Below are 26,457 nucleotides of genomic sequence, written 5' to 3'. Positions count from 1 at the left end.
CTGAGGTTCAGTCATGTATGCGCAGAGCCCCAGACCGACATAATGAGATTAGTCATGAGGGAGCATTCACCAAATTCAACTTCAATAACAAAAACATAAAGTGGGACCAAGTAAACCAAGTCCTAACCGATATAAGCTGGGAAGATATACTAAGCAACACAGACCCCAACTTATGCCTAGAACAGATTAACTCGGTGGCACTCGATGTATGCACAAGGCTTATTCCTCTAAGAAAAAGGAGGAGTAGATGTAAAATAGAAAGAGACAGGCTCTCCCTTTACAGGCGACGGAAAAGAATAACAGAGCGGCTAAAAGAGGTCAATATATCTGAAATGCGTAGGGAGACACTGGTCAGAGAAATAGCAAGCATCGAACTTAAGCTAAAAGAATCCTTTAGGAGTCAGGAATCGCGGGAAGAACTAAAAGCCATAAATGAAATCGAAAGAAACCCAAAGTATTTCTTCTCCTATGCCAAATCAAAATCGAGAACAACGTCCAGTATTGGGCCCCTACTTAAACAAGATGGGTCCTACACAGATGACAGCAAGGAAATGAGTGAGCTACTCAAGTCCCAATATGACTCAGGTTTTAGCAAGCCGCTAACCAGACTGAGAGTCGAAGATCAAAATGAATTTTTTATGAGAGAGCCACAAAATTTGATTAACACAAGCCTATCCGATGTTATCCTGACGCCAAATGACTTCGAACAGGCGATAAATGACATGCCCATGCACTCTGCCCCAGGGCCAGACTCATGGAACTCTGTGTTCATCAAGAACTGCAAGAAGCCACTATCACGAGCCTTTTCCATCCTATGGAGAGGGAGCATGGACACGGGGGTCGTCCCACAGTTACTAAAAACAACAGACATAGCCCCACTCCACAAAGGGGGCAGTAAAGCAACAGCAAAGAACTACAGACCAATAGCACTAACATCCCATACCATAAAAATCTTTGAAAGGGTCCTAAGAAGCAAGATCACCACCCATCTAGAAACCCATCAGTTACACAACCCAGGGCAATATGGGTTTAGAACAGGTCGCTCCTGTCTGTCTCAACTATTGGATCACTACGACAAGGTCCGAAATGCACTAGAAGACAAAAAGAATGCAGATGTAATATATACAGACTTTGCAAAAGCCTTCGACAAGTGTGACCATGGCGTAATAGCGCACAAAATGCGTGCTAAAGGAATAACAGGAAAAGTCGGTTGATGGATCTATAATTTCCTCACTAACAGAACACAGAGAGTAGTCGTCAACAGAGTAAAGTCCGAGGCAGCTATGGTGAAAAGCTCTGTTCCACAAGGCACAGTACTCGCTCCCATCTTGTTCCTCATCCTCATATCCGACATAGACAAGGATGTCAGCCACAGCACCGTGTCTTCCTTTGCAGATGACACCCGAATCTGCATGACAGTGTCTTCCATTGCAGACACTGCAAAGCTCCAGGCGGACATCAACCAAATCTTTCAGTGGGCTGCAGAAAACAATATGATGTTCAACGATGAGAAATTTCAATTACTCAGATATGGTAAACATGAGGAAATTAAATCTTCATCAGAGTACAAAACAAATTCTGGCCACAAAATAGAGCGAAACACCAACGTCAAAGACCTGGGAGTGATCATGTCAGAGGATCTCACCTTCAAGGACCATAACATTGTATCAATCGCATCTGCTAGAAAAATGACAGGATGGATAATGAGAACCTTCAAAACTAGGGAGGCCAAACCCATGATGACACTCTTCAGCTCACTTGTTCTATCTAGGCTGGAATATTGCTGCACACTAACAGCACCTTTCAAGGCAGGTGAAATTGCCGACCTAGAAAATGTACAGAGAACTTTCACGGCGCGCATAACGGAGATAAAACACCTCAATTACTGGGAGCGCTTGAGGTTCCTGAACCTGTATTCCCTGGAACGCAGGAGGGAGAGATACATGATTATATACACCTGGAAAATCCTAGAGGGACTAGTACCGAACTTGCACACGAAAATCACTCACTACCAGTACCAACAATACCACCTGGAGTTTACCTGGAGAGAGTTCTGGGTGTCAACGCCCCCGCGGCCCGGTCTGAGACCAGGCCTCCTGGTGGATCAGAGCCTGCTGCTGGCTGCACGCAAACCAACATACGAGCCACAGCCCAGCTGATCCGGAACTGACTTTAGGTGCTTGTCCAGTGCCAGCTTGAAGACTGCCAGGGGTCTGTTGGTAATCCCCCTTATGTGTGCTGGGAGGCAGTTGAACAGTCTCGGGCCCCTGACACTTATTGTATGGTCTCTTAACGTGCTAGTGACACCCCTGCTTTTCATTGGGGGGATGGTGCATCGTCTGCCAAGTCTTTTGCTTTCGTAGTGGGTGATTTTCGTGTGCAAGTTCGGTACTAGTCCCTCTAGGATTTTCCAGGTGTATATAATCATGTATCTCTCCCTCCTGCGTTCCAGGGAATACAGGTTTAGGAACCTCAAGCGCTCCCAATAATTGAGGTGTTTTATCTCCGTTATGCGCGCCGTGAAAGTTCTCTGTACATTTTCTAGGTCGGCAATTTCACCTGCCTTGAAAGGTGCTGTTAGTGTGCAGCAATATTCCAGCCTAGATAGAACAAGTGACCTGAAGAGTGTCATCATGGGCTTGGCCTCCCTAGTTTTGAAGGTTCTCATTATCCATCCTGTCATTTTTCTAGCAGATGCGATTGATACAGTGTTATGGTCCTTGAAGGTGAGATCCTCCGACATGATCACTCCCAGGTCTTTGACGTTGGTGTTTCGCTCTATTTTGTGGCCAGAATTTGTTTTGTACTCTGATGAAGATTTAATTTCCTCATGTTTACCATATCTGAGTAATTGAAATTTCTCATCGTTGAACTTCATATTGTTTTCTGCAGCCCACTGAAAGATTTGGTTGATGTCTGCCTGGAGCTTTGCAGTGTCTGCAATGGAAGACACTGTCATGCAGATTCGGGTGTCATCTGCAAAGGAAGACACGGTGCTGTGGCTGACATCCTTGTCTATGTCGGATATAAGGATGAGGAACAAGATGGGAGCGAGTACTGTGCCTTGTGGAACAGAGCTTTTCACCGTAGCTGCCTCGGACTTTACTCTGTTGACGACTATTCTCTGTGTTCTGTTAGTGAGGAAATTATAGATCCATCGACCGACTTTTCCTGTTATTCCTTTAGCACGCATTTTGTGCGCTATTATGCCATGGTCACACTTGTCGAAGGCTTTTGCAAAGTCTGTATATATTACATCTGCATTCTTTTTGTCTTCTAGTGCATTTAGGACCTTGTCGTAGTGGTCCAATAGTTGAGACAGACAGGAGCGACCTGTTCTAAACCCATGTTGCCCTGGGTTGTGTAACTGATGGGTTTCTAGATGCGTGGTGATCTTGCTTCTTAGGACCCTTTCAAAGATTTTTATGATATGGGATGTTAGTGCTATTGGTCTGTAGTTCTTTGCTGTTGCTTTACTGCCCCCTTTGTGGAGTGGGGCTATGTCTGTTGTTTTTAGTAACTGTGGGACGACCCCCGTGTCCATGCTCCCTCTCCATAGGATGGAAAAGGCTCGTGATAGGGGCTTCTTGCAGTTCTTGATGAACACAGAGTTCCATGAGTCTGGCCCTGGGGCAGAGTGCATGGGCATGTCATTTATCGCCTGTTCGAAGTCATTTGGCGTCAGGATAACATCGGATAGGCTTGTGTTAATCAAATTTTGTGGCTCTCTCATAAAAAATTCATTTTGATCTTCGACTCTCAGTCTGGTTAGCGGCTTGCTAAAAACTGAGTCATATTGGGACTTGAGTAGCTCACTCATTTCCTTGTTGTCATCTGTGTAGGACCCATCTTGTTTAAGTAGGGGCCCAATACTGGACGTTGTTCTCGATTTTGATTTGGCATAGGAGAAGAAATACTTTGGGTTTCTTTCGATTTCATTTATGGCTTTTAGTTCTTCCCGCGATTCCTGACTCCTAAAGGATTCTTTTAGCTTAAGTTCGATGCTTGCTATTTCTCTGACCAGTGTCTCCCTACGCATTTCAGATATATTGACCTCTTTTAGCCGCTCTGTTATTCTTTTCCGTCGCCTGTAAAGGGAGCGCCTGTCTCTTTCTGTTTTACATCTACTCCTCCTTTTTCTTATAGGAATAAGCCTTGTGCATACATCGAGTGCTACCGAGTTAATCTGTTCTAGGCATAAGTTGGGGTCTGTGTTGCTTAGTATATCTTCCCAGCTTATATCGGTTAGGACTTGGTTTACTTGGTCCCACTTTATGTTTTTGTTATTGAAGTTGAATTTGGTGAATGCTCCCTCGTGACTAATCTCATTATGTCGGACTGGGGCTCCGCGCATACATGACTGAACCTCAATTATGTTGTGATCTGAGTATATTGTTTTTGATATGGTGATATTTCTTATCAGATCATCATTGTTAGTGAAGATGAGGTCTAGTGTATTCTCCAGTCTAGTAGGCTCTATTATTTGCTGGTTTAAATTGAATTTTGTGCAGAGATTTAAAAGCTCGCGTGAGTGTGAGTTTTCATCAGAGCTGCCTCCTGGTGTTATTACTGCAACAATATTATTTGCTATATTCCTCCATTTTAGGTGCCTTAAGTTGAAATCCCCCAGGAGCAAGATGTTGGGTGCAGGAGCTGGAAGGTTTTCCAGACAGTGGTCAATTTTTAACAGCTGTTCCTGGAATTGCTGGGATGTTGCATCCGGAGGCTTGTAGACTATCACAATGACTAGGTTTTGGTTCTCGACCTTTACTGCTAAAACTTCCACTACATCATTTGAGGCATTTAGCAGTTCTGTGCAAACAAGTGACTCTGCAATGTACAGGCCAACCCCCCCCTTTTGCCTGTTCACTCTGTCACATCTGTATAGGTTGTAACCTGGGATCCATATTTCGTTGTCCAAGTGATCCTTTATGTGGGTCTCAGTGAAAGCCGCGAACATTGCCTTTGCCTCTGCAAGCAGTCCACGGATGAAAGGTATTTTGTTGTTTGTTGCTGGCTTTAGACCCTGTATATTTGCAAAGAAGAATGTTATCGGACTGGTGGTATTGTTGGTACTGGGGGGGGATTTTTTTTCCGGCATTAGTATCTGTATCTGTTGGTTTGGAGTGGAGGCCATCGACTGTGGTTCCACTCCAGGAATGACTGGATTTGGTGTACGATTTCTGCCATTTCCTGCCAGTTTTTTTTCCTTCCTGGCACTAAAAAACCTCTCCCTCTTGAGTGGCTGTGGCTACCCAGGTTTTCCCATGGCCTGGATGTTTTGTATCTTTTTGTCCCCTTTAGATGGTATGCCTGGCAATTTAAGTTATAGCACAGTCTTTCCTGTACTGAAGAGGTACACAGTTCAGGGTGAAAAAGCTTACAGGAAGGGAGTTTGCATTTTCCTGTTGTCATATGGGCATGGCATTTCCTAGGGTGGTCATAGTTGCATGTCCCATCTGTTTTTCCAGATTTCCCATGCCAGCAGATACCGAGTGCATAGTATGTGCACAGGCTTGGTTTCCGTTTGCCTTGGGTTTCTGTGACTGTATTCCCTGTTGGTGCATGTTTCCCTGTCTTACTTCTATCCTCCCTAGCACCAACAATGGAGCTCCCACCATTTGTTTTTGGTAATATATCCTCACTATTGCTAGTGGAGTCCTCTTGTTTGCTATTTCCTGCGGTATTTCTAGTTTGCAATATTGGTTTTATCTTATCTTTGACTACACTTGTTTCCCTACTATGGCTCCTGTCCCCTATGCGGTCATTCATATGTATTCCTTCCTGCGTATAATTCCCGACTACCTGGACAAAATCTCCAGCTTCACCATTACTGTCTCCCAGGACAGCATCTCCAGCTTCCCCATTACTGTCTCCCAGGACAGCATCTCCAGCTTCACCATTACTGTCTCCCAGGACAGCACCTCCAGCTTCACCATTACTGTCTCCCAGGACAGCACCTCCAGCTTCCCCATTACTGTCTCCCAGGACAGCACTATCAGCCCCCCATTTACTGACTACCAGGACATCATCTCCAGCCTTACAGTTTCTGACTACATGGCCAGTATCAAGGGCAGTACCATTCAGCCCGGACTTTTTATGTTCCCATCTGTTGTAGAAAGCTTCCAGGTTTTCTATGAAAGCAGCTTTGATGTTGACCTCTTTTAATACCCTTGTGATTTTAGTCCACAGATTTATCTCATTTGGGCATACCCAAAAACACTTCCCTGTTTTAATACTGCTTGTAGCTAGTTCTTGGATATCTGCACAAGGGGCGTGACACCAATTTCCACAGAAATGACAATTTATGCATGTGGAAGCCCGTTTGTTTGACTGACCACAGACTACACACAGCTTCATAATGATTTGAATGGTTGATTTACTGCAATTCTACTAGCAACCTCTTGAATATTCTATTAATAACCTGCTAGGTGGTGCACAACGAAACCGTTTGAAACCAGTCCAGGGTTCGGACCAGTCAAGGGTTCGGACCAGTCAAGGGTTCGGACCAGTCTATCTGATCTGATCAGTGGGTCACTTATTTAAACCATACTGGTCGGTGATTTGAGCTAACACATGAAGGATCTACTGGAAATTATCTACCCGAGTAATATGTGATTTGATTGATACAAAAGTATAACTTGCGTGTTGAAGAGCCGGTGACTGCTGGCACTCCTACAATGACGAACGGTCGAGCCTCCACCTTTGTTTATCAATCGCTGTATCTAGCTTCTCTATTTTTTTTTTTTTTTTTTTTTTTCCGTCTCCACCACAATAAATGCTATATTATCACTATAGTTGACTGGTGCAAATTTTGGAGGAAGGGCGCTTTTTCTGTAGTAATAATTGCTTCTCGTTGTGTATATTGCGACCGCTGGTAACTACAGGTTATATGAAATTCACAGTAACGTCTGGTATTTCAAGAAAAAGAAACTATTGAAAGTCACTCCACTTCACTAAGTACCATTATAATACCGGTTAGTTGCTACTACAACACTGTATTCTGCTATTCACTGGTATCACTAGATTATATGCGAGAACACTAGCAGGCCAGGAAGATTATTAAAAACAGCTGACCTGTGGTAAGTTTCTGGCGACTTCTGGCACCTGCCTCTATAGGCTTATCACTTCATTTACAAATTCACCTGTTTTCAAATGACACTTTAGCCTTTATCATCAATATACTAGGGAGCCACTGTAGTATACACTATACACTATGTATACTCAATGCTTTCAGGGAGACTTTCTTTCCTCTGACACAAAGTTCAATATTATTATTTTTCCACACGGGACAGGCCTATGATTCCCCTCTGGCAGTAAACTCTGCTAGGAAGTGCACACTAATTCTCCTTTTTTTACTCAGTATATAATGTTTTCCGCCCAAGATTGGTTCCAGGCGCTAGAGGGATGTATCGTATAGGATTGATGACACAAATTAAAGTTCTAGCACGTAAGAGCGACCGTGAAAACACCAGAAAAACCGGGAGCACAACGAGGCACGCTGACACGCTATGAAAAGGTGTAGTCCGATAACATTCCTCTTTGCAAATATACAGGGTCTAAAGCCAGCAACAAACAACAAAATACCTTTCATCCGTGGACTGCTTGCAGAGGCAAAGGCAATGTTCGCGGCTTTCACTGAGACCCACATAAAGGATCACTTGGACAACGAAATATGGATCCCAGGTTACAACCTATACAGATGTGACAGAGTGAACAGGCAAAAGGGGGGGGGGGGGTTGGCCTGTACATTACAGAGTCACTTGTTTGCACAGAACTGCTAAATGCCTCAAATGATGTAGTGGAAGTTTTAGCAGTAAAGGTCGAGAACCAAAACCTAGTCATTGTGGTAGTCTACAAGCCTCCGGATGCAACATCCCAGCAATTCCAGGAACAGCTGTTAAAAATTGACCACTGTCTGGAAAACCTTCCAGCTCCTGTACCCAACATCTTGCTCCTGGGGGATTTCAACTTAAGGCACCTAAAATGGAGGAATATAGCAAATAATATTGTTGCAGTAATAACACCAGGAGGCAGCTCTGATGAAAACTCACACTCACGCGAGCTTTTAAATCTCTGCACAAAATTCAATTTAAACCAGCAAATAAGAGAGCCTACTAGACTGGAGAATACACTAGACCTCATCTTCACTAACAATGATGATCTGATAAGAAATGTCACCATATCAAAAACAATATACTCAGATCACAACATAATTGAAGTTCAGTCATGTATGCAAGGAGCCCCAGACCGACATAATGAGATTAGTCACGAGGGAGAATTCACCAAATTCAACTTCAATAACAAAAACATAAAGTGGGACCAAGTAAACCAAGTCCTAACCGATATAAGCTGGGAAGATATACTAAGCAACACAGACCCCAACTTATGCCTAGAACAGATTAACTCGGTGGCACTCGATGTATGCACAAGGCTTATTCCTCTAAGAAAAAGGAGTAGATGTAAAACAGAAAGAGACAGGCGCTCCCTTTACAGGCGACGGAAAAGAATAACAGAGCGGCTAAAAGAGGTCAATATATCTGAAATGCGTAGGGAGACACTGGTCAGAGAAATAGCAAGCATCGAATTTAAGCTAAAAGAATCCTTTAGGAGTCAGGAATCGCGGGAAGAACTGAAAGCCATAAATGAAATCGAAAGAAACCCAAAGTATTTCTTCTCCTATGCCAAATCAAAATCGAGAACAACGTCCAGTATTGGGCCCCTACTTAAACAAGATGGGTCCTACACAGATGACAGCAAGGAAATGAGTGAGCTACTCAAGTCCCAATATGACTCAGTTTTTAGCAAGCCGCTAACCAGACTGAGAGTCGAAGATCAAAATGAATTTTTTATGAGAGAGCCACAAAATTTGATTAACACAAGCCTATCCGATGTTATCCTGACGCCAAATGACTTCGAACAGGCGATAAATGACATGCCCATGCACTCTGCCCCAGGGCCAGACTCATGGAACTCTGTGTTCATCAAGAACTGCAAGAAGCCCCTATCACGAGCCTTTTCCATCCTATGGAGAGGGAGCATGGACACGGGGGTCGTCCCACAGTTACTAAAAACAACAGACATAGCCCCACTCCACAAAGGGGGCAGTAAAGCAACAGCAAAGAACTACAGACCAATAGCACTAACATCCCATATCATAAAAATCTTTGAAAGGGTCCTAAAAAGCAAGATCACCACCCATCTAGAAACCCATCAGTTACGCAACCCAGGGCAACATGGGTTTAGAACAGGTCGCTCCTGTCTGTCTCAACTATTGGATCACTACGACAAGGTCCTAAATGCACTAGAAGACAAAAAGAATGCAGATGTAATATATACAGACTTTGCAAAAGCCTTCGACAAGTGTGACCATGGCGTAATAGCGCACAAAATGCGTGCTAAAGGAATAACAGGAAAAGTCGGTCGATGGATCTATAATTTCCTCACTAACAGAACACAGAGAGTAGTCGTCAACAGAGTAAAGTCCGAGGCAGCTGCGGTGAAAAGCTCTGTTCCACAAGGCACAGTACTCGCTCCCATCTTGTTCCTCATCCTCATATCCGACATAGACAAGGATGTCAGCCACAGCACCGTGTCTTCCTTTGCAGATGACACCCGAATCTGCATGACAGTGTCTTCCATTGCAGACACTGCAAAGCTCCAGGCGGACATCAACCAAATCTTTCAGTGGGCTGCAGAAAACAATATGAAGTTCAACGATGAGAAATTTCAATTACTTAGATATGGTAAACATGAGGAAATTAAATCTTCATCAGAGTACAAAACAAATTCTGGCCACAAAATAGAGCGAAACACCAATGTCAAAGACCTGGGAGTGATCATGTCGGAGGATCTCACCTTCAAGGACCATAACATTGTATCAATCGCATCTGCTAGAAAAATGACAGGATGGATAATGAGAACCTTCAAAACTAGGGAGGCCAAACCCATGATGACACTCTTCAGGTCACTTGTTCTATCTAGGCTGGAATATTGCTGCACACTAACAGCACCTTTCAAGGCAGGTGAAATTGCCGACCTAGAAAATGTACAGAGAACTTTCACGGCGCGCATAACGGAGAAAAAACACCTCAATTATTGGGAGCGCTTGAGGTTCCTAAACCTGTATTCCCTGGAGCGCAGGAGGGAGAGATACATGATTATATGCACCTGGAAAATCCTAGAGGGACTAGTACCGAACTTGCACACGAAAATCACTCACTACGAAAGCAAAAGACTTGGCAGACGATGCACCATCCCCCCAATGAAAAGCAGGGGTGTCACTAGCACGTTAAGAGACCATACAATAAGTGTCAGGGGCCCGAGACTGTTCAACTGCCTCCCAGCACACATAAGGGGGATTACCAACAGACCCCTGGCAGTCTTCAAGCTGGCACTGGACAAGCATCTAAAGTCGGTTCCTGACCAGCCGGGCTGTGGCTCGTACGTTGGTTTGCGTGCAGCCAGCAGCAACAGCCTGGTTGATCAGGCTCTGATCCACCACGAGGCCTGGTCACAGACCGGGCCGCGGGGGCGTTGACCCCCAAAACTCTCTCCAGGTAAACTCCAGGCTGTGGCTCGTTTTTTGCGTGCAGCCAGCAGCAACAGCCTGGTTGATAATCCACCACGAGGCCTGGTCACATTGACCCCCAAAACTCTCTCCAGGTAAACTCCAGGCTTCTTTTTTATTATAATAATAATTTGTACCACAGAAGGAAATAAAAATTTGTTTTGCATTTGTAATGTGAAAATGAACACTGCATTTCCACATATCTCTCATGATCTTCAGGGAAAGGAAAGAGGGAACTGGGGAGGGGGAATGGGGGGGCTCTTGATCCAAGGAATTGACCTACCCTATCCTTGAACTGCCCTTGTGGCTTAGCGCTTCTTTTTGATTATAATAATAATATCCTTGAACTAAACCTCGTTCAGAAACACCTGTCCTTCCCTTGCTGGGTGAAGGTAATGAACCGGGGGTAAGATAGTGGACCACTTAAGTGGTGCACCACACCACCAAATGAAATGGATTCAACAATTAGTGAAGAAAATACACAGTGTACTAGCCTGGTCACGACATTCATGTGAGTGTACAGTTCTATCTGGCCAGGACAGTCAAACAAAATACAGTCTTCATCGTAGTCTCCCAGCTGCTCCTGCATATACAAAGTAAATATAAAAGTATGCAGTAATAATGGTAGAATTACCAATAATCTTCTTTCAACAAACTGGCCGTATCCCACCAAGGCGGGGTGGCCCAAAAAGAAAAACAAGTGTTTCTCTTTTTAACATTAGTTATATATACAGGAGAAGGGGTTACTAGCCCCTTGCTCCCAGCATTTTAGTCGCCCTTTACGACACTCATGGCTTACAGAGGAAGAATTCTGTTCCACTTCCCCATGGAGATAAGAGGAAAAGAACAAGAACTAGTAAAAAATAGAAGAAAACACAGAGGGGTGTGTATATATTTGCTTGTACATGTATGTGTAGTGTGACCTAAGTGTAAGTAGAAGTAGCAAGATGTACCTGAAATCTTGCATGTATACAAGACAAAAAAAAGACACCAGCAATCCTACCATCATGTAAAACAATTACAGACTTTCGTTTTACACTCTCTTGGCAGGACGATAGTACCTCCCTGGGTGGTTGCTGTCTACCAACCTACTACCATAGGACGGTAGTACCTCCTTGGGTGGTTGCTGTCTACCAACCCACTACCTAGGAATTACGAATAATATTTTAGGTAAATGAACACATGCAACCAATGGGACATTTTATTGTGGCAGCATTTCGCTCTTCAGGAACTTTGTCAAGCTGTTATGGTTTGACAAAGCTCCTGGAAAGAGAAATGTTTAAAGATTAAAGATTCTTTATTTCAGTATGATACAATGTTTGTACAAAGGTGAATGACATCTAGGTATGCATGCAGAAAGACCCTTAGTATGCAAAGCACTTCACATGTAGGTATGCATGCAGAAAGACCCTTAGTATGCAAAGCACTTCACATGTAGGTATGCATGCAGAAAGACCCATAGTATGCAAAGCACTTCAGGCAAACTTAAGACTAACTTAAGATTAATAAGTCAATAACTAATTGACTGCTTATATATACAGTCTCTTAGGTGATTGTAAAAAATAAAATTAAGAATTATAATGAATACAAGAGAACTGAATATCCTATTAGTACATGTTTTATGGCTTTTATCATGTTTCAATGTTTGAGAATTACATGTTGGATTATGATTATAAATAATGAGGATACTAGCATATTAACATATTGTGAACACATTCAATATTTTAATGGTTGTGAGAATTACAGATATTGAGAATGTCTTCCATACATTTGTGACAAAGAGAATAAGGATATATAGTTTTCTCATATTTATTCTGATGTTAGGATATGTAAGGAAGAGAAAGTGCTTTTTTTTTACAGTAGTTTTGAAGATGGTGGCAGAGTGACTAGAGATTTCCAACAGGGAGTTCCAGATTCTGGGCCCTTTTATGTACACTGAATTTTGACAAAGGTCAAGCCAGACACAGGGTATGTCAGAGATTTTTGTGCCTAGTATTATGTTGATGGGTCCTGTTGTAGCTATCAAGGAAGTGTTTCAGGTTGGGATTAATATTAGAATTTACTGTTCTGTATATGTAAGATGCACAGTAGTAAGACTGAATGTTTTGTATAGTAAGTAGATTTAGATTTTTGATGAGTTAGGGGAGGAGGTTGGCTAGCAGTGGACTGTGATCATTTGTACTGTGGCTTTTTGTAGTTATTACAGGCCATAATAAAATGTCACATTAGTTGCATATGTGTACATTTACTTGACAATATGAAAGTACACATTATAAGCTTGCCAGTAATGACAGGATCACTAACTTGGGCAATATTACTGTTATATTCATGGGAATGCACTAACCCTGTAAGTTTCATACAACACCTGGGAAATGGCAGGTAATAAAGTTTGACCTAAGGGAAGAGGAGCTCCATTTGCTTGAATTATGAGCTCTTCACTAGCATTAAGAAAGTTAAAAATTAAATAAAAATATTAAAAATTGAAATTTTCATTTCAAGAAAATATAGATGGAAGTTACAATGGAAGAATTAGCAGTTTGCTTGGTTCCAGGTATGATAATATATCAAGTATATGTTAGGAAAACCTCTTTTTATGCCAAGCATTTTAGGCAAACTAATTCTAGACCTTACATACTACGTAATGCTATTTCTCGCATGTCAAATTAGACTGAAAATTCAGCACGAATATTTTGTGCTTAATTATTTTATGCCTCAAGGGCAGCTCAAGAAACAATCTTTTAAGTGACTCAGGAGAATTATCTGTAAATTGTAATGACAAAATTGCAAACAAACCATACCACAGGCAGGGCTGGAACTTGTGGTTATGGTCAAACAAACCATACCACAGGCAGGACTGCAACTTGTGGTTATGGTCAAACAAACCATACCACAGGCAGGGCTGGAACTTGTGGTTATGGTCAAACAAACCATACCACAGGCAGGACTGCAACTTGTGGTTATGGTCAAACAAACCATACCACAGGCAGGGCTGGAACTTGTGGTTATGGTCAAACAAACCATACCACAGGCAGGACTGCAACTTGTGGTTATGGTCAAACAAACCATACCACAGGCAGGGCTGGAATTTGTGGTTATGGTCAAACAAACCATACCACAGGCAGGGCTGCAACTTGTGGTTATGGTCAAACAAACCATACCACAGGCAGGGCTGCAACTTGTGGTTATGGTCAAACAAACCATACCACAGGCAGGGCTGGAACTTGTGGTTATGGTCAAACAAACCATACCACAGGCAGGGCTGGAACTTGTGGTTATGGTCAAACAAACCATACCACAGGCAGGACTGCAACGCTGGAATTTGTGGTTATGGTCAAACAAACCATACCACAGGCAGGACTGCAACTTGTGGTTATGGTCAAACAAACCATACCACAGGCAGGGCTGGAACTTGTGGTTATGGTCAAACAAACCATACCACAGGCAGGACTGCAACTTGTGGTTATGGTCAAACAAACCATACCACAGGCAGGGCTGGAACTTGTGGTTATGGTCAAACAAACCATACCACAGGCAGGACTGCAACTTGTGGTTATGGTCAAACAAACCATACCACAGGCAGGGCTGGAATTTGTGGTTATGGTCAAACAAACCATACCACAGGCAGGGCTGCAACTTGTGGTTATGGTCAAACAAACCATACCACAGGCAGGGCTGCAACTTGTGGTTATGGTCAAACAAACCATACCACAGGCAGGGCTGCAACTTGTGGTTATGGTCAAACAAACCATACCACAGGCAGGGCTGGAACTTGTGGTTATGGTCAAACAAACCATACCACAGGCAGGGCTGCAACTTGTGGTTATGGTCAAACAAACCATACCACAGGCAGGGCTGGAACTTGTGGTTATGGTCAAACAAACCATACCACAGGCAGGGCTGCAACTTGTGGTTATGGTCAAACAAACCATACCACAGGCAGGGCTGCAACTTGTGGTTATGGTCAAACAAACCATACCACAGGCAGGACTGCAACTTGTGGTTATGGTCAAACAAACCATACCACAGGCAGGGCTGGAACTTGTGGTTATGGTCAAACAAACCATACCACAGGCAGGGCTGCAACTTGTGGTTATGGTCAAACAAACCATACCACAGGCAGGGCTGCAACTTGTGGTTATGGTCAAACAAACCATACCACAGGCAGGGCTGCAACTTGTGGTTATGGTCAAACAAACCATACCACAGGCAGGGCTGCAACTTGTGGTTATGGTCAAACAAACCATACCACAGGCAGGGCTGCAACTTGTGGTTATGGTCAAACAAACCATACCACAGGCATGGCTGGAACTTGTGGTTATGGTCAAACAAACCATTCCACAGGCAGGGCTGCAACTTGTGGTTATGGTCAAACAAACCATACCAAAGGCAGGGCTGGAACTTGTGGTTATGGTCAAACAAACCATACCACAGGCAGGGCTGGAACTTGTGGTTATGGTCAAACAAACCATACCACAGGCAGGACTGCAACTTGTGGTTATGGTCAAACAAACCATACCACAGGCAGGGCTGGAACTTGTGGTTATGGTCAAACAAACCATACCACAGGCAGGGCTGCAACTTGTGGTTATGGTCAAACAAACCATACCACAGGCAGGGCTGCAACTTGTGGTTATGGTCAAACAAACCATACCACAGGCAGGGCTGGAACTTGTGGTTATGGTCAAACAAACCATACCACAGGCAGGGCTGGAACTTGTGGTTATGGTCAAACAAACCATACCACAGGCAGGACTGCAACTTGTGGTTATGGTCAAACAAACCATACCACAGGCATGGCTGGAACTTGTGGTTATGGTCAAACAAACCATTCCACAGGCAGGGCTGTAACTTGTGGTTATGGTCAAACAAACCATACCACAGGCAGGACTGCAACTTGTGGTTATGGTCAAACAAACCATACCACAGGCAGGGCTGAAACTTGTGGTTATGGTCAAACAAACCATACCACAGGCAGGACTGCAACTTGTGGTTATGGTCAAACAAACCATACCACAGGCAGGGCTGGAACTTGTGGTTATGGTCAAACAAACCATACCACAGGCATTACTGCAACTTGTGGTTATGGTCAAACAAACCATACCACAGGCAGGGCTGGAACTTGTGGTTATGGTCAAACAAACCATACCACAGGCAGGACTGCAACTTGTGGTTATGGTCAAACAAACCATACCACAGGCAGGGCTGAAGCTTGTGATTATGGTCAAACAAACCATACCACAGGCAGGGCTGGAACTTGTAATTATGGTCAAACAAACCATACCACAGGCAGGACTGCAACTTGTGGTTATGGTCAAACAAACCATACCACAGGCAGGGCTGGAACTTGTGGTTATGGTCAAACAAACCATACCACAGGCAGGGCTGCAACTTGTGGTTATGGTCAAACAAACCGTACCACAGGCAGGGCTGCAAATTGTTGTTATGGTCAAACAAACCATACCACAGGCAGGACTGCAACTTGTGGTTATGGTCAAACAAACCATACCACAGGCAGGGCTGGAACTTGTGGTTATGGTCAAACAAACCATACCACAGGCAGGGCTGCAACTTGTGGTTATGGTCAAACAAACCATACCACAGGCAGGGCTGCAACTTGTGGTTATGGTCAAACAAACCATACCACAGGCAGGGCTGCAACTTGTGGTTATGGTTAAACAAACCATACCACAGGCAGGGCTGCAACTTGTGGTTATGGTCAAACAAACCATACCACAGGCAGGGCTGGAACTTGTGGTTATGGTCAAATAAACCATACCACAGGCAGGGCTGGAACTTGTGGTTATGGTCAAACAAACCATACCACAGGCAGGACTGCAACTTGTGGTTATGGTCAAACAAACCATACCACAGGCAGGGCTGAAACTTGTGGTTATGGTCAAACAAACCATACCACAGGCAGGACTGCAACTTGTGGTTATGGTCAAACAAACCATACCACAGGCAGGGCTGAAACTTGTGGTTATGGTCAAACAAACCATACCACAGGCAGGACTGCAACTTGTGGTTATGGTCAAACAAACCATACCACAGGCAGGGCTGGAACTTGTGGTTATGGTCAAACAAACCATACCACAGGCAGGACTGCAACTTGTGGTTATGGTCAAACAAACCATACCACAGGCAGGGCTGGAACTTGTGGTTATGGTCAAACAAACCATACCACAGGCAGGGCTGCAACTTGTGGTTATGGTCAAACAAACCATACCACAGGCAGGGCTGGAACTTGTGGTTATGGTCAAACAAACCATACCACAGGCAAGGCTGCAACTTGTGGTTATGGTCATAAAACAATGTGAGTTCAAGCTCCGCCCGTGGTATGGTTTGATTGCATTTACTCTTGAGCTCTCTAAATAGTCAGGCTCTACTGGGAGACAAATGTTACTGCAATAAGAGCTAGAGTAAGATCACTTACACAAATAACCTGCACGGAAGATGTTTTGGTCCGACTTGGACCATTGACTAGTCTCACTAGTTAATGGTACAAGTTTGACTGAAATGTCATCGCAAGTTTGTCTCTCCTGTATGCCCGGAGTATACCTGGAGAGGGCCTCGGGGGTCAATGCCCCCACGGCCCGGTCTGTGACAAGGCCTCATTGTGGATCAGGGCCTGATCAACCAGGCTGTTACTGTTGGCTGCATGCAACCAGACATATGAACCACAGCAGAGCTGGTCAGGTATTGACTTTAGGTGCCTGTCCAGTGCCTTCTTGAAGACAGCCAGGGGTCTATTGGTAATCCCCTTCATGTATGCTGGAAGGCAGCTGAACAGTCTTGGGCCCCTGACACTTATTGTATTGTCTCTTATCGTGCTAGAAGCACCCCTGCTTTTCATTGTGGGGATGTTGCATCATCTGCCAAGTCTTTTGCTTTCATGGGGAGTGATTTTTGTGTGCAAGTTTGGTACTAATCCCTCTAGGGTTTTCCAAGTATATATAATCATGTATCTCTCCTGCCTGCATTCCAGGGAATACAGGTTGAGGAACTTTAAGCCTTCCCAGTAAGTTCAGTGTTTTCTCGCAGTTATGTGTACCATGAAGGTTCTCTGTACATTTACCAGGTCAGCAATTTCACCTGCCCTGAAAGGTGCTGTTAATGTGCAGCAATATTCCAACTTATATAGTACAAGAGACCTGAAGAGTGTCATCGTGGGACTGGCATCCCTAGTTTTGAAGGTTCTCATTATCCATCCTGTCATTTTTCTAGCAGATGCGATTGACACAGTTATGGTCTCTGAAGGTGAAATCCTCTGACATGATCACTCCCAGGTCTTTTACATTAGTTTTATGCTCTATTGTGTGGTTGGAATTTGTTTTATAAGCTGATATAGCTTTAATTTCCTCACGTTTTCCATGCCGGAGTAATTGAAATTTCTCATCATTGAACTTCATAGTTTTCTGCGATCCATTTCAAGATTTGGTTGATGTCCTCCTAGAGTCTTGCGCTGTCTTCAATGGAGGACACTGTCATGCAAATTCGGGCGTCACCTGCAAAGGAAGACACTGAGCTGTGGCTTACATCCCTGTCTATGTCAGATATGAGGATGAGGAACAGGATGGGAGTGAGTATTGTGCCTTGTGGAATAGAGCTTTTCACCATAGCCACCTCAGACTTTACTCTGTTTACTACTATGGGTTATTGTGTGTTGTTTCAGTCACGGTAATGTGACTTAATTCTCTAAGCTCTTCTATAAGCAATTCCATTCAGTGCAATTTTTAGGGAAACGCAATTGAAAAAGCACATTCAAAAATTTAATATTGAGTGGAGAAGACAAAGTTTGTGTTTTATTGTTTTGAAAGCAGTTTTAAATTGTATTTACAAAAAAATCACACTTTATAGAGAGAGGAGCTTCATAAAAGAGCTTACAAACACAAAGAAAAATAAAATTGTGTGGTGAAGGTAAAGAGTAGATTGTAAGATTTAGCTGTCATCTTAAATGTTGGTGAGAAAGAAAAATGGCCAGCAAACCTGCCAACACACATAATATAACTGTCTTCCATCTGACACTAATACAACCTACCTTGCATTAATACAACTTAACACACACTCAACACTAGTTTCTGCCTACAAATTCATTTACAACAAAAATCTTTGAAAAATGAGGAAAAAAAATCATTAAAAAATACAAATATCTGTAGATACAGCAGAGGAGGGTCCTGCCTTACCGCCTTTTACTAATGCAGAGGTTTTCGATTATACCCATTCTTCATTTATTTGGTACCCATTTTGCTATGCCAGCAGTTTTTTTGCCCGATGCATGAAGTTAGAAATTATTAAACTTGGTGAGTAACGTATGTCTATGGCTGAGACAGAATGTAACCTAGGTTTGGCTCATCACGCAGTACAACTGTGAACTCTAAGAAGAAAGTGTTGAAGGAAATTAGAAGTGCTAAACCAGTGAACATTAAAGTTATAAGGAAACATGATGGCTTTACTGATGACATGGAATAACTTCTACTGGTGTGGACTGAAGATCAAACCAGTCACAATGTACCTGTAAGCCAAGCCATCATCCAGGCCAAACCCTAAGAGAGAGGTGAGGAAGCTGCCGAAGATAAATTCAAAGCTAGCAGAGGCTGGTTTCATAGGTTTAAGGAAAGAAGTTAACTTCACAGCATCAAAGTGCAGAGTGAAGCAGTTAGCACTGATACAGTAGCTTCAGAAAATTATCCATATGAGCTAGCTAGGCTCATCAAATATGATGGACATACCAAGCAACAGATTTTTAACATGGATGAAATTGCAATATATTGGAAGATGATGCCATTTAGGACTTATTCCTAAAGAAGAAAAGTCAATGCCTAGCTTCAAAGCTGCAAAAGGCAGCTAACACTGTTGCTAGAGGCTAATGTATTTGGTGGCTGCAAGTCAAAACCTATAATGATTTAACACTCGGAGAATCCTAGGGCCTTAAAGAACTAGGCAAAAGCTAGCCTCCTTGTTTATTATTAATCCAGTTCCAAAGCTTGGAGTACCAGTGATCTTTTCTCAAATTGATTCATATTTTAATTTAAGAAATGTGTGTTCTGCATATGCAAAACACACATTCTGTTTTCTTATCTTTTATTTTTAGGCCTAGTTCTATTGCTCACTTGATTTATGATAGTGTAAACATGTTTCAAGGTTTTATATGCATTCAAAAGTAAAAAAAGGCTATGTTTCACTTTGGAAATTATCACTTTTCAACAGGAGTTCGGGACCTAACCTGCAGTATAAGTAGGGTCCTCCTATATTGTAGGCAAGTATATTCTCTATGGAATAAATTATTACATTCATGGAGAAGCAGTAAACCCACATAGGTTATAAAGCACATGGATAATGGAAGGTACAAAGCCATTTCCATGCAAGGAATGAAATGCAATTTTTGTTTTTAAATATATTTTAAGAAGTATTTATATTAATTCTCCATGGGGAAATGGAACAGAATTCTTCCTCCGTAAGCCATGTGTGTCGTAAGAGGCGACTAAAATGCCGGGAGCAAGGGACTAGTAACCCCTTCTCCTGTATACATTACTAAATTTAAAAAGAGAAGTTTTCATTTTTCTTTTAAGGCCACCCTGCCTTGGTGGGATATGGTCAGTTGGTTGAAAAAAAAAAATACATTAATTGGAAATCAGTAAAATTAGCCCAGTAGAGGTCATAGTGCCTGGAGGTAATGGTGTTTGATTCAAGGTCACAGAAGGTAGTTCTAATTCTACCAAATGCAAGCCAGATTAAACATATATTCTCTAATGAATCAAAATGGGCACATCCAAATCCTTGTAGTGAATAATCCATACTGATTTTGTGCTTCATGTTAGTATAATGTTGAAATATTCATAATAGGTGCCAGTGTGTCCCCCCACACACTATTATTTTCAGTAACGTCTTCTAATTTAGGTCTAATGTTACTATTAGAGGAAGGTGTTGCCCCTGAGCGCCTCTGAAAAGACAGTGATTATTTATGAGTGAGGTGAAAGTGTTGAATGATAATGAAAGTCTGTTTTTTGGGTCACCCTGCCTCAGTGGGAGACGGCCGACTTGTTGAAAAAAAAAAAATTGCGCCTGCACCCCACCCCCACATTACCCACTATCTTGCTCCACTCCTGCACTAACTTGCCATATAACCACTACAGTTTTTTTTTTTACTTTTGTTTACACTGGCTGTTTCTCGTCAAGGCAGGGCAACCCAGAGGAAGAAGCATGCACCATCACTCATTCAACAGCCATCTTCACAATTTGAAATTTCACAGTGTTGGTCATGTAACAATTTGAAACCTAAGAAATAATTCATTTTCCAATAATTTAGTCAAAACATTTCAAAACAGCAGTTCAAAGGGTCATTTGAACAGTGATGTGTTGTGATAGAAACACAGGCCTTATCTCTAGGCTTTATTGAACATAGAATCTTCATAGTACTTCTGCAACAACAAAATATAATGACTAGTACATCTAATAATGGCTTCTACAGGGATGGTGATGTCTTGCATATGTCAAGAGAAAAGTTATAACTACAGGCCACATATTTAAACTCACCATGTAATCTGCATCACTGATAAATGGATATAGTAGGAGAGAATCACACACCATGTGTTGGCGCCCATGACACACACCAAACTGTTGTTGTTGTTAAGGGCCCCAAGAGGTGGTGCAGTATTATCCTGCTGCTGCTCTCCACAGGACCAGTATCACTACAATCTCCCCCTTCAAAAATAACAGAGACAGTAATCTCCCAAACTGTTAGGTGGGCGACGTACACGTCCCGACCTTCGTAGCCCTTGAGCCTCTTCACCAGGTTCGATATTTTCCAGCGGGGTTTGATTAACTGCTGGAGGAGAATCCTCTATTTCCATAGGGGTAGTCTCAAGGGGCTTTCCAGGAGAAAACGAAGCATCTTTCACATCTATTGGTGTATCTTGAGATTCCACACTAATAGGGATTTCAACTGGGGCTAAATGTCTTGTAGATACTGTAGTCTCTTCACCATTTTGGTAGCGAATGTGGGCGTAATGTGGATTAGCTTGCAGGAGCTCTACCTCTTCCACTAAAGGATCCGTCTTGTTCATTCTACGGTGACTCTTCAGGAGAACGGGTCCAGGATGACATAACCAAGAGGGCACGGAGGCTCCCGTAGAGGAACGACGTGAATAGTTGAGGAGTCTTTCATGAGGGGTTGCATTAGTAGCTGTGCACAGCAGTGATCTAATAGAGTGAAGAGCATCAGGTAGGACAGTTTGCCAGTGTTGAACAGGTAGATTGCGCGACTTCAATGTCATTGTAACTGCCTTCCATATAGTACCATTGAACCGGTCCACTTGACCATTGCCTTGAGGGTTGTAGCTTGTTGTTCTGCTGCAGGCAATACCTTTGCTAGCCAAAAACTCCTGAAGTTCGTTACTCATGAACGAGGATCCCCTGTCTGAATGGATATAAGCTGGCATACCAAAAATAGAGAACAACTGTGAAAGACAACTAATAACAGTTGAAGCAGCCATATTTGCACAGGGGAATACAAAGGGAAACCTTGAATATTCATCTACTATGTTAAGGAAATACCTATTCTGATTTGTGCTTGGTAGAGGTCCTTTGAAATCTATATTCAATCTTTCGAAAGGCTGGGTGGATTTTATGAGATGAGTCTTCTCTGGCTGATGAAAGTTTGGCTTGCACTCTGCACATACTCTGCATGCTCTGATCACTTGTCGCACATCATCCACTGAGTAGGGCATGTTCTTTGATTTGACAAAATGGTACAGGCGTGTAACTCCTGGGTGACACAAAGCCTTGTGGAGCGCTGAGAGTGATTGCAAATCATGACATGATGCTCCACAGTGGGACCTAGAGAATGCATCAGGTGAGATGTTCTCTTGACCCGGTCGGTACAGAATATCAAAGTCATAACACGATAGTTCCATCCTCCAGCGTAATATCTTGTCATTCTTTATCCTACTTTTGTGCTTCTTGTCGAACATATACATCACGGACCGTTGGTCAGTCCTTATGGTGAAATGTCTACCAGTTAAATAATGCCTCCAGTGGCGAACTGCTTCTATGATGGCCTGGGCTTCCTTTTCTACAGCAGCATAACATTTCTCTGATCCTTGAAAAGTTCTCGAAAAGAAGGCTACTTGTCATCCTGCCTGAGATAAGACTGCAGCAATGGCAATGTCAGATGCATCCGTTTCCACTTCGAATGGTAGGGACTCATCAATGGCTTGAACTACTGAGTTTTCAATGTCCTGTTTGAGAGTATGGAAAGCGGCTTCTGCTTCCTTTGTCACAGGAAATGTGGTAGCACTCAATGGGCGGACTTTACTTGAATAGTTGTAGATCCATTGTGAGTAATAAGCAAAGAGACCAAGAGTTCTTCGGAGTGACTTTTTGTCTTGAGGCATTGGAAGTTCCCGTAGAGGTCGTAGTCGTTCAGGGTCTGGGAATATTGAACCTCCTTCCACTACATAACCAAGGATGCTAAGCCTTTTAGTTGAAAAAGTGCACTTTTCCTCATTGTAACTGATATTTTTCTTCTTGGCGGCTTCCAAAAACTTATCAAGGTTTGCATCATGTTCCTCCTGGGTCTTGCCACAAATGGTAACATTATCTAAATACGCGTAAGTTCCCATGAGTTGCTCTTCCTGAATGAGTGAATCCATAATTCGTTGGAAGCAGGCTACCCCATTGGTGACTCCAAAAGGGACTCTGGTAAACTGATACAGGCCATCACTAGCCTGAAACGCTGTGTATGGTTTATCTTCATTCCTTATAGGGACTTGATGATAGGCACTCTGTAGATCAATTGTGCTAAACACATAGTACTGAGCAATTTTGTTCACTGTATCGTCAATTCGAGGTAGAGGGTACCCATCAAGAAGTGTAAATTTGTTGATTGTCTCAGAGTAATCGATAGCCAGTCTCCGTTTCCTATAACCATCTTTAACAACAACAACCTGTGCACGCCAAGGGGAATCACTCGGTTCTATAATACCCTCCTTCAGCAGCCTCTGAGTTTCTTTCTCAATGAACATCCGATCCTCATAAGAATAGCGGCGTGACTTAGCTGATATAGGATGGCAATCCGCGGTAAGATTTGCAAACAGCTTTGGTGGGTCTACCCTTAAAGTGCTAAGTCCACAGACAACAAGAGGAGGCAGTTCACCTCCATATGTTAAGGTGACACTACCATGCAGCTTCTGAAAGTCCTGACCAAGGATAACATCAGAGCACAGTTGTGGCAGAATAGCTAAATGTACATCTTGATAATCCTTTCCATTAACTCTGAGATTTACCTTACAAAACCCTAAGGTCTGAATAGAGAGAGATGTTGATGCCATGGAAACGGTACCTGATGAGTGATGTAGAGTCAAGGAGAGCCGTTTAACTAAGTCAAGGTTGATGAAACTCTCTGAGCTGCCACTATCAATAAGACCATCTACTTCTGTTACTTTGATGAATACTTTCACAACTGCCTTTGACAGTGAATTTGGAGTAGCCACAGAAGTCACTGTTGCTAGAGTCGCATGATCACTGGAATGTGTGGAGGCACTAGCTCTTGTTGATGCATTAGCACGACATACTTTAGCAAAGTGACCTTTCTTGTGGCATTTATGGCACATTGCTTCACGAGCAGGACACTTTGGACGTGGATGTCTTGAAAAACCACAAAAGAAACACACCGTACCTGCTGCTGCTGTCACTGAGGCAGGTTCCACAGTAACTTCATTGCAAGAGTCTTGGTCAGGAATTGCAGCACTTACCACTCGAGAAGGCTGAGTGGTACGGTATACTTCAGAATTCTTCTGGTCTGAATCTAGAGCTCTTGCCTGGTCAAAGGCAGCGGCTAAGTCGAGAGTTTTATTCTCCAATAAACGCTGCCTTATTATTGGTGATTGCAGGCCACTGATAAAAACATCCCTGATGGACTCTTCACAATACTGAGCAGCTGTCATTGCTTGGAAGTGACAGTCCTTACCTAAAATTTTCAGTGCTTGAAAGTATTCCTCTAAGGATTCATCAATCTGCTGGCGGCGAGTTGCAAGGCGATAGCGTGCAAAGATTTCATTTGTAGGTTTAATATACTGAGACTTGTGGGTTTTGATAGCATCTTCGTAGGTATTACACTCAGAAATAGCCTCATATATCTTAGGTGACACAAAATTGATGAGCAGACTTAGTTTATCTAGATCTTCTTTAGGAAGGGCTCCCAAGAAGTTTTCGAAAGTCTTAAACCAGTGCTTCCATTCCTGAGCAGCCGTTGATAAGCTGGGGTCACAGTCTAGCCTCTCAGGTTTCAGTAAACGCTCCATGTTGTGATGTAGTCTAGCTCAGGATCACCACCAGGTAGCCCAGGATTCTATGTTCAATAAATTGTTGTGATAGAAACACAGGCCTTATCTCTAGGCTTTATTGAACATAGAATCTTCATAGTACTTCTGCAACAACAAAATATAATGACTAGTACATCTAATAATGGCTTCTACAGGGATGGTGATGTCTTGCATATGTCAAGAGAAAAGTTATAACTACAGGCCACATATTTAAACTCACCATGTAATCTGCATCACTGATAAATGGATATAGTAGGAGAGAATCACACACCATGTGTTGGCGCCCATGACACACACCAAACTGTTGTTGTTGTTAAGGGCCCCAAGAGGTGGTGCAGTATTATCCTGCTGCTGCTCCCCACAGGACCAGTATCACTACATGATGTTTACACATTTTTGGCAAGACAACTACTGCATGAGCGATAGTGAATAAGTTTCCTTCTTTGGGGTCACCTAATCTTGGTGGGACACACACACACAGCTTATTATAATAATCAAATTAAGTGCTAAATCTGTAGGGGTCATCCAGCTCTGTTGGGACACATATAGAAAAACTACTTTTACCTTCAACCAATCAAGTCCCTCAGGTTCTATGAGGTATTCCATACAGAAGACTAATCCACCATTTGGACCAAAGTTCAAGTCGTCAGCTTGCATAACATCATCCACTTGAATAAGGTCTCGAACATCAGCAAGTGGTTCAGCTGCCGGATCCAGGTTCACTATGCTGCAAAGTTTAAAAGGTGTGTATGCACTGCAAAATTAAAATACGTATGCACTGTAAAGTAAAAACAAAATATGTAATGTATACACTACAAAATACATCACAATAAATTGCATCACAGCAAATATGAAAAAATACGTCTAAAAATACTATACCCGATATTATATAAATGGTGCAAAGGTGACATTAACACAATATCAAAGATGGTTGACACAAACCCACTACCATTATAGTGTGCTCCTCAGTTAGCGACAAATTCATTTACCAATGCAATCTTAGGAACGGAACTCCGTCATTAAGTGAGAAGAGGCTGTATAAGTACGTAACAACCTATGCTAATTAACCGTGTTAAAAAATGTGTATTAATGCTTGAAAATAAGCTTGTGTTTTATTTAATTTACAGATATACATGTACTGTAAGTTTAAGTGAACACTGACTGCATAGTGCGGTTGATGGTCTCGGCATGTTTCTGTAGCACAGCACAATAGGTGGACTTGCCAGAGCCTGCGGGACCCAGCAATAGCTGACAGAACCTCATTTTCTATGTCTCAATATATCTGAAAAAAGGAGAAACAATTCAGTGAGCTATATCTTACGGGCACCCAAGTTTTACAGGCACCAAGGTCTTACAGGCAACCAGGTCTTTTAGGCACTTTGGTCTTACTAGCACCTGGATCTTGCAGGCACCCAGTCTTCTGAGCACCCAGGAGTAATGGGTACCTAAGTCTTTCGGGCACCCAGGTAAAGACCAAAACAGAAATAAATCACAATGTTAGACTTTACTGGGATATCCTAGGGTATCTTAAGTTATCCTAGAGTTAATTTACACAAAAGTTACTTT

At 42.8% G+C, this 26,457-nt stretch overlaps 1 protein-coding gene across 1 annotated transcript in view; it reads right to left on the bottom strand.

The window, feature by feature from the left end:
* Positions 1–26,457, bottom strand: part of LOC128700845 (GPN-loop GTPase 3-like) — a 51,571-nt gene that overhangs the window by 12,002 nt on the left and 13,112 nt on the right. The window contains exons 2-4 of the mRNA XM_070080463.1: positions 26,054–26,173; positions 25,456–25,618; positions 11,054–11,153 (exon numbers count right to left, since the gene is read on the bottom strand). Of these exons, the coding sequence (XP_069936564.1) occupies positions 11,054–11,153; positions 25,456–25,618; positions 26,054–26,154 (364 nt within the window). The 5' untranslated portion in view covers positions 26,155–26,173. The remainder of the gene's footprint in view (positions 1–11,053; positions 11,154–25,455; positions 25,619–26,053; positions 26,174–26,457) is intronic.

This window comes from Cherax quadricarinatus, unplaced genomic scaffold, assembly GCF_038502225.1.
Source record: "Cherax quadricarinatus isolate ZL_2023a unplaced genomic scaffold, ASM3850222v1 Contig478, whole genome shotgun sequence".
NCBI lineage: Eukaryota > Metazoa > Arthropoda > Malacostraca > Decapoda > Parastacidae > Cherax > Cherax quadricarinatus.
The sequence above is the reverse complement of the archived record's forward strand: the minus strand, read 5'-3'. Positions and strand labels throughout refer to the sequence as shown.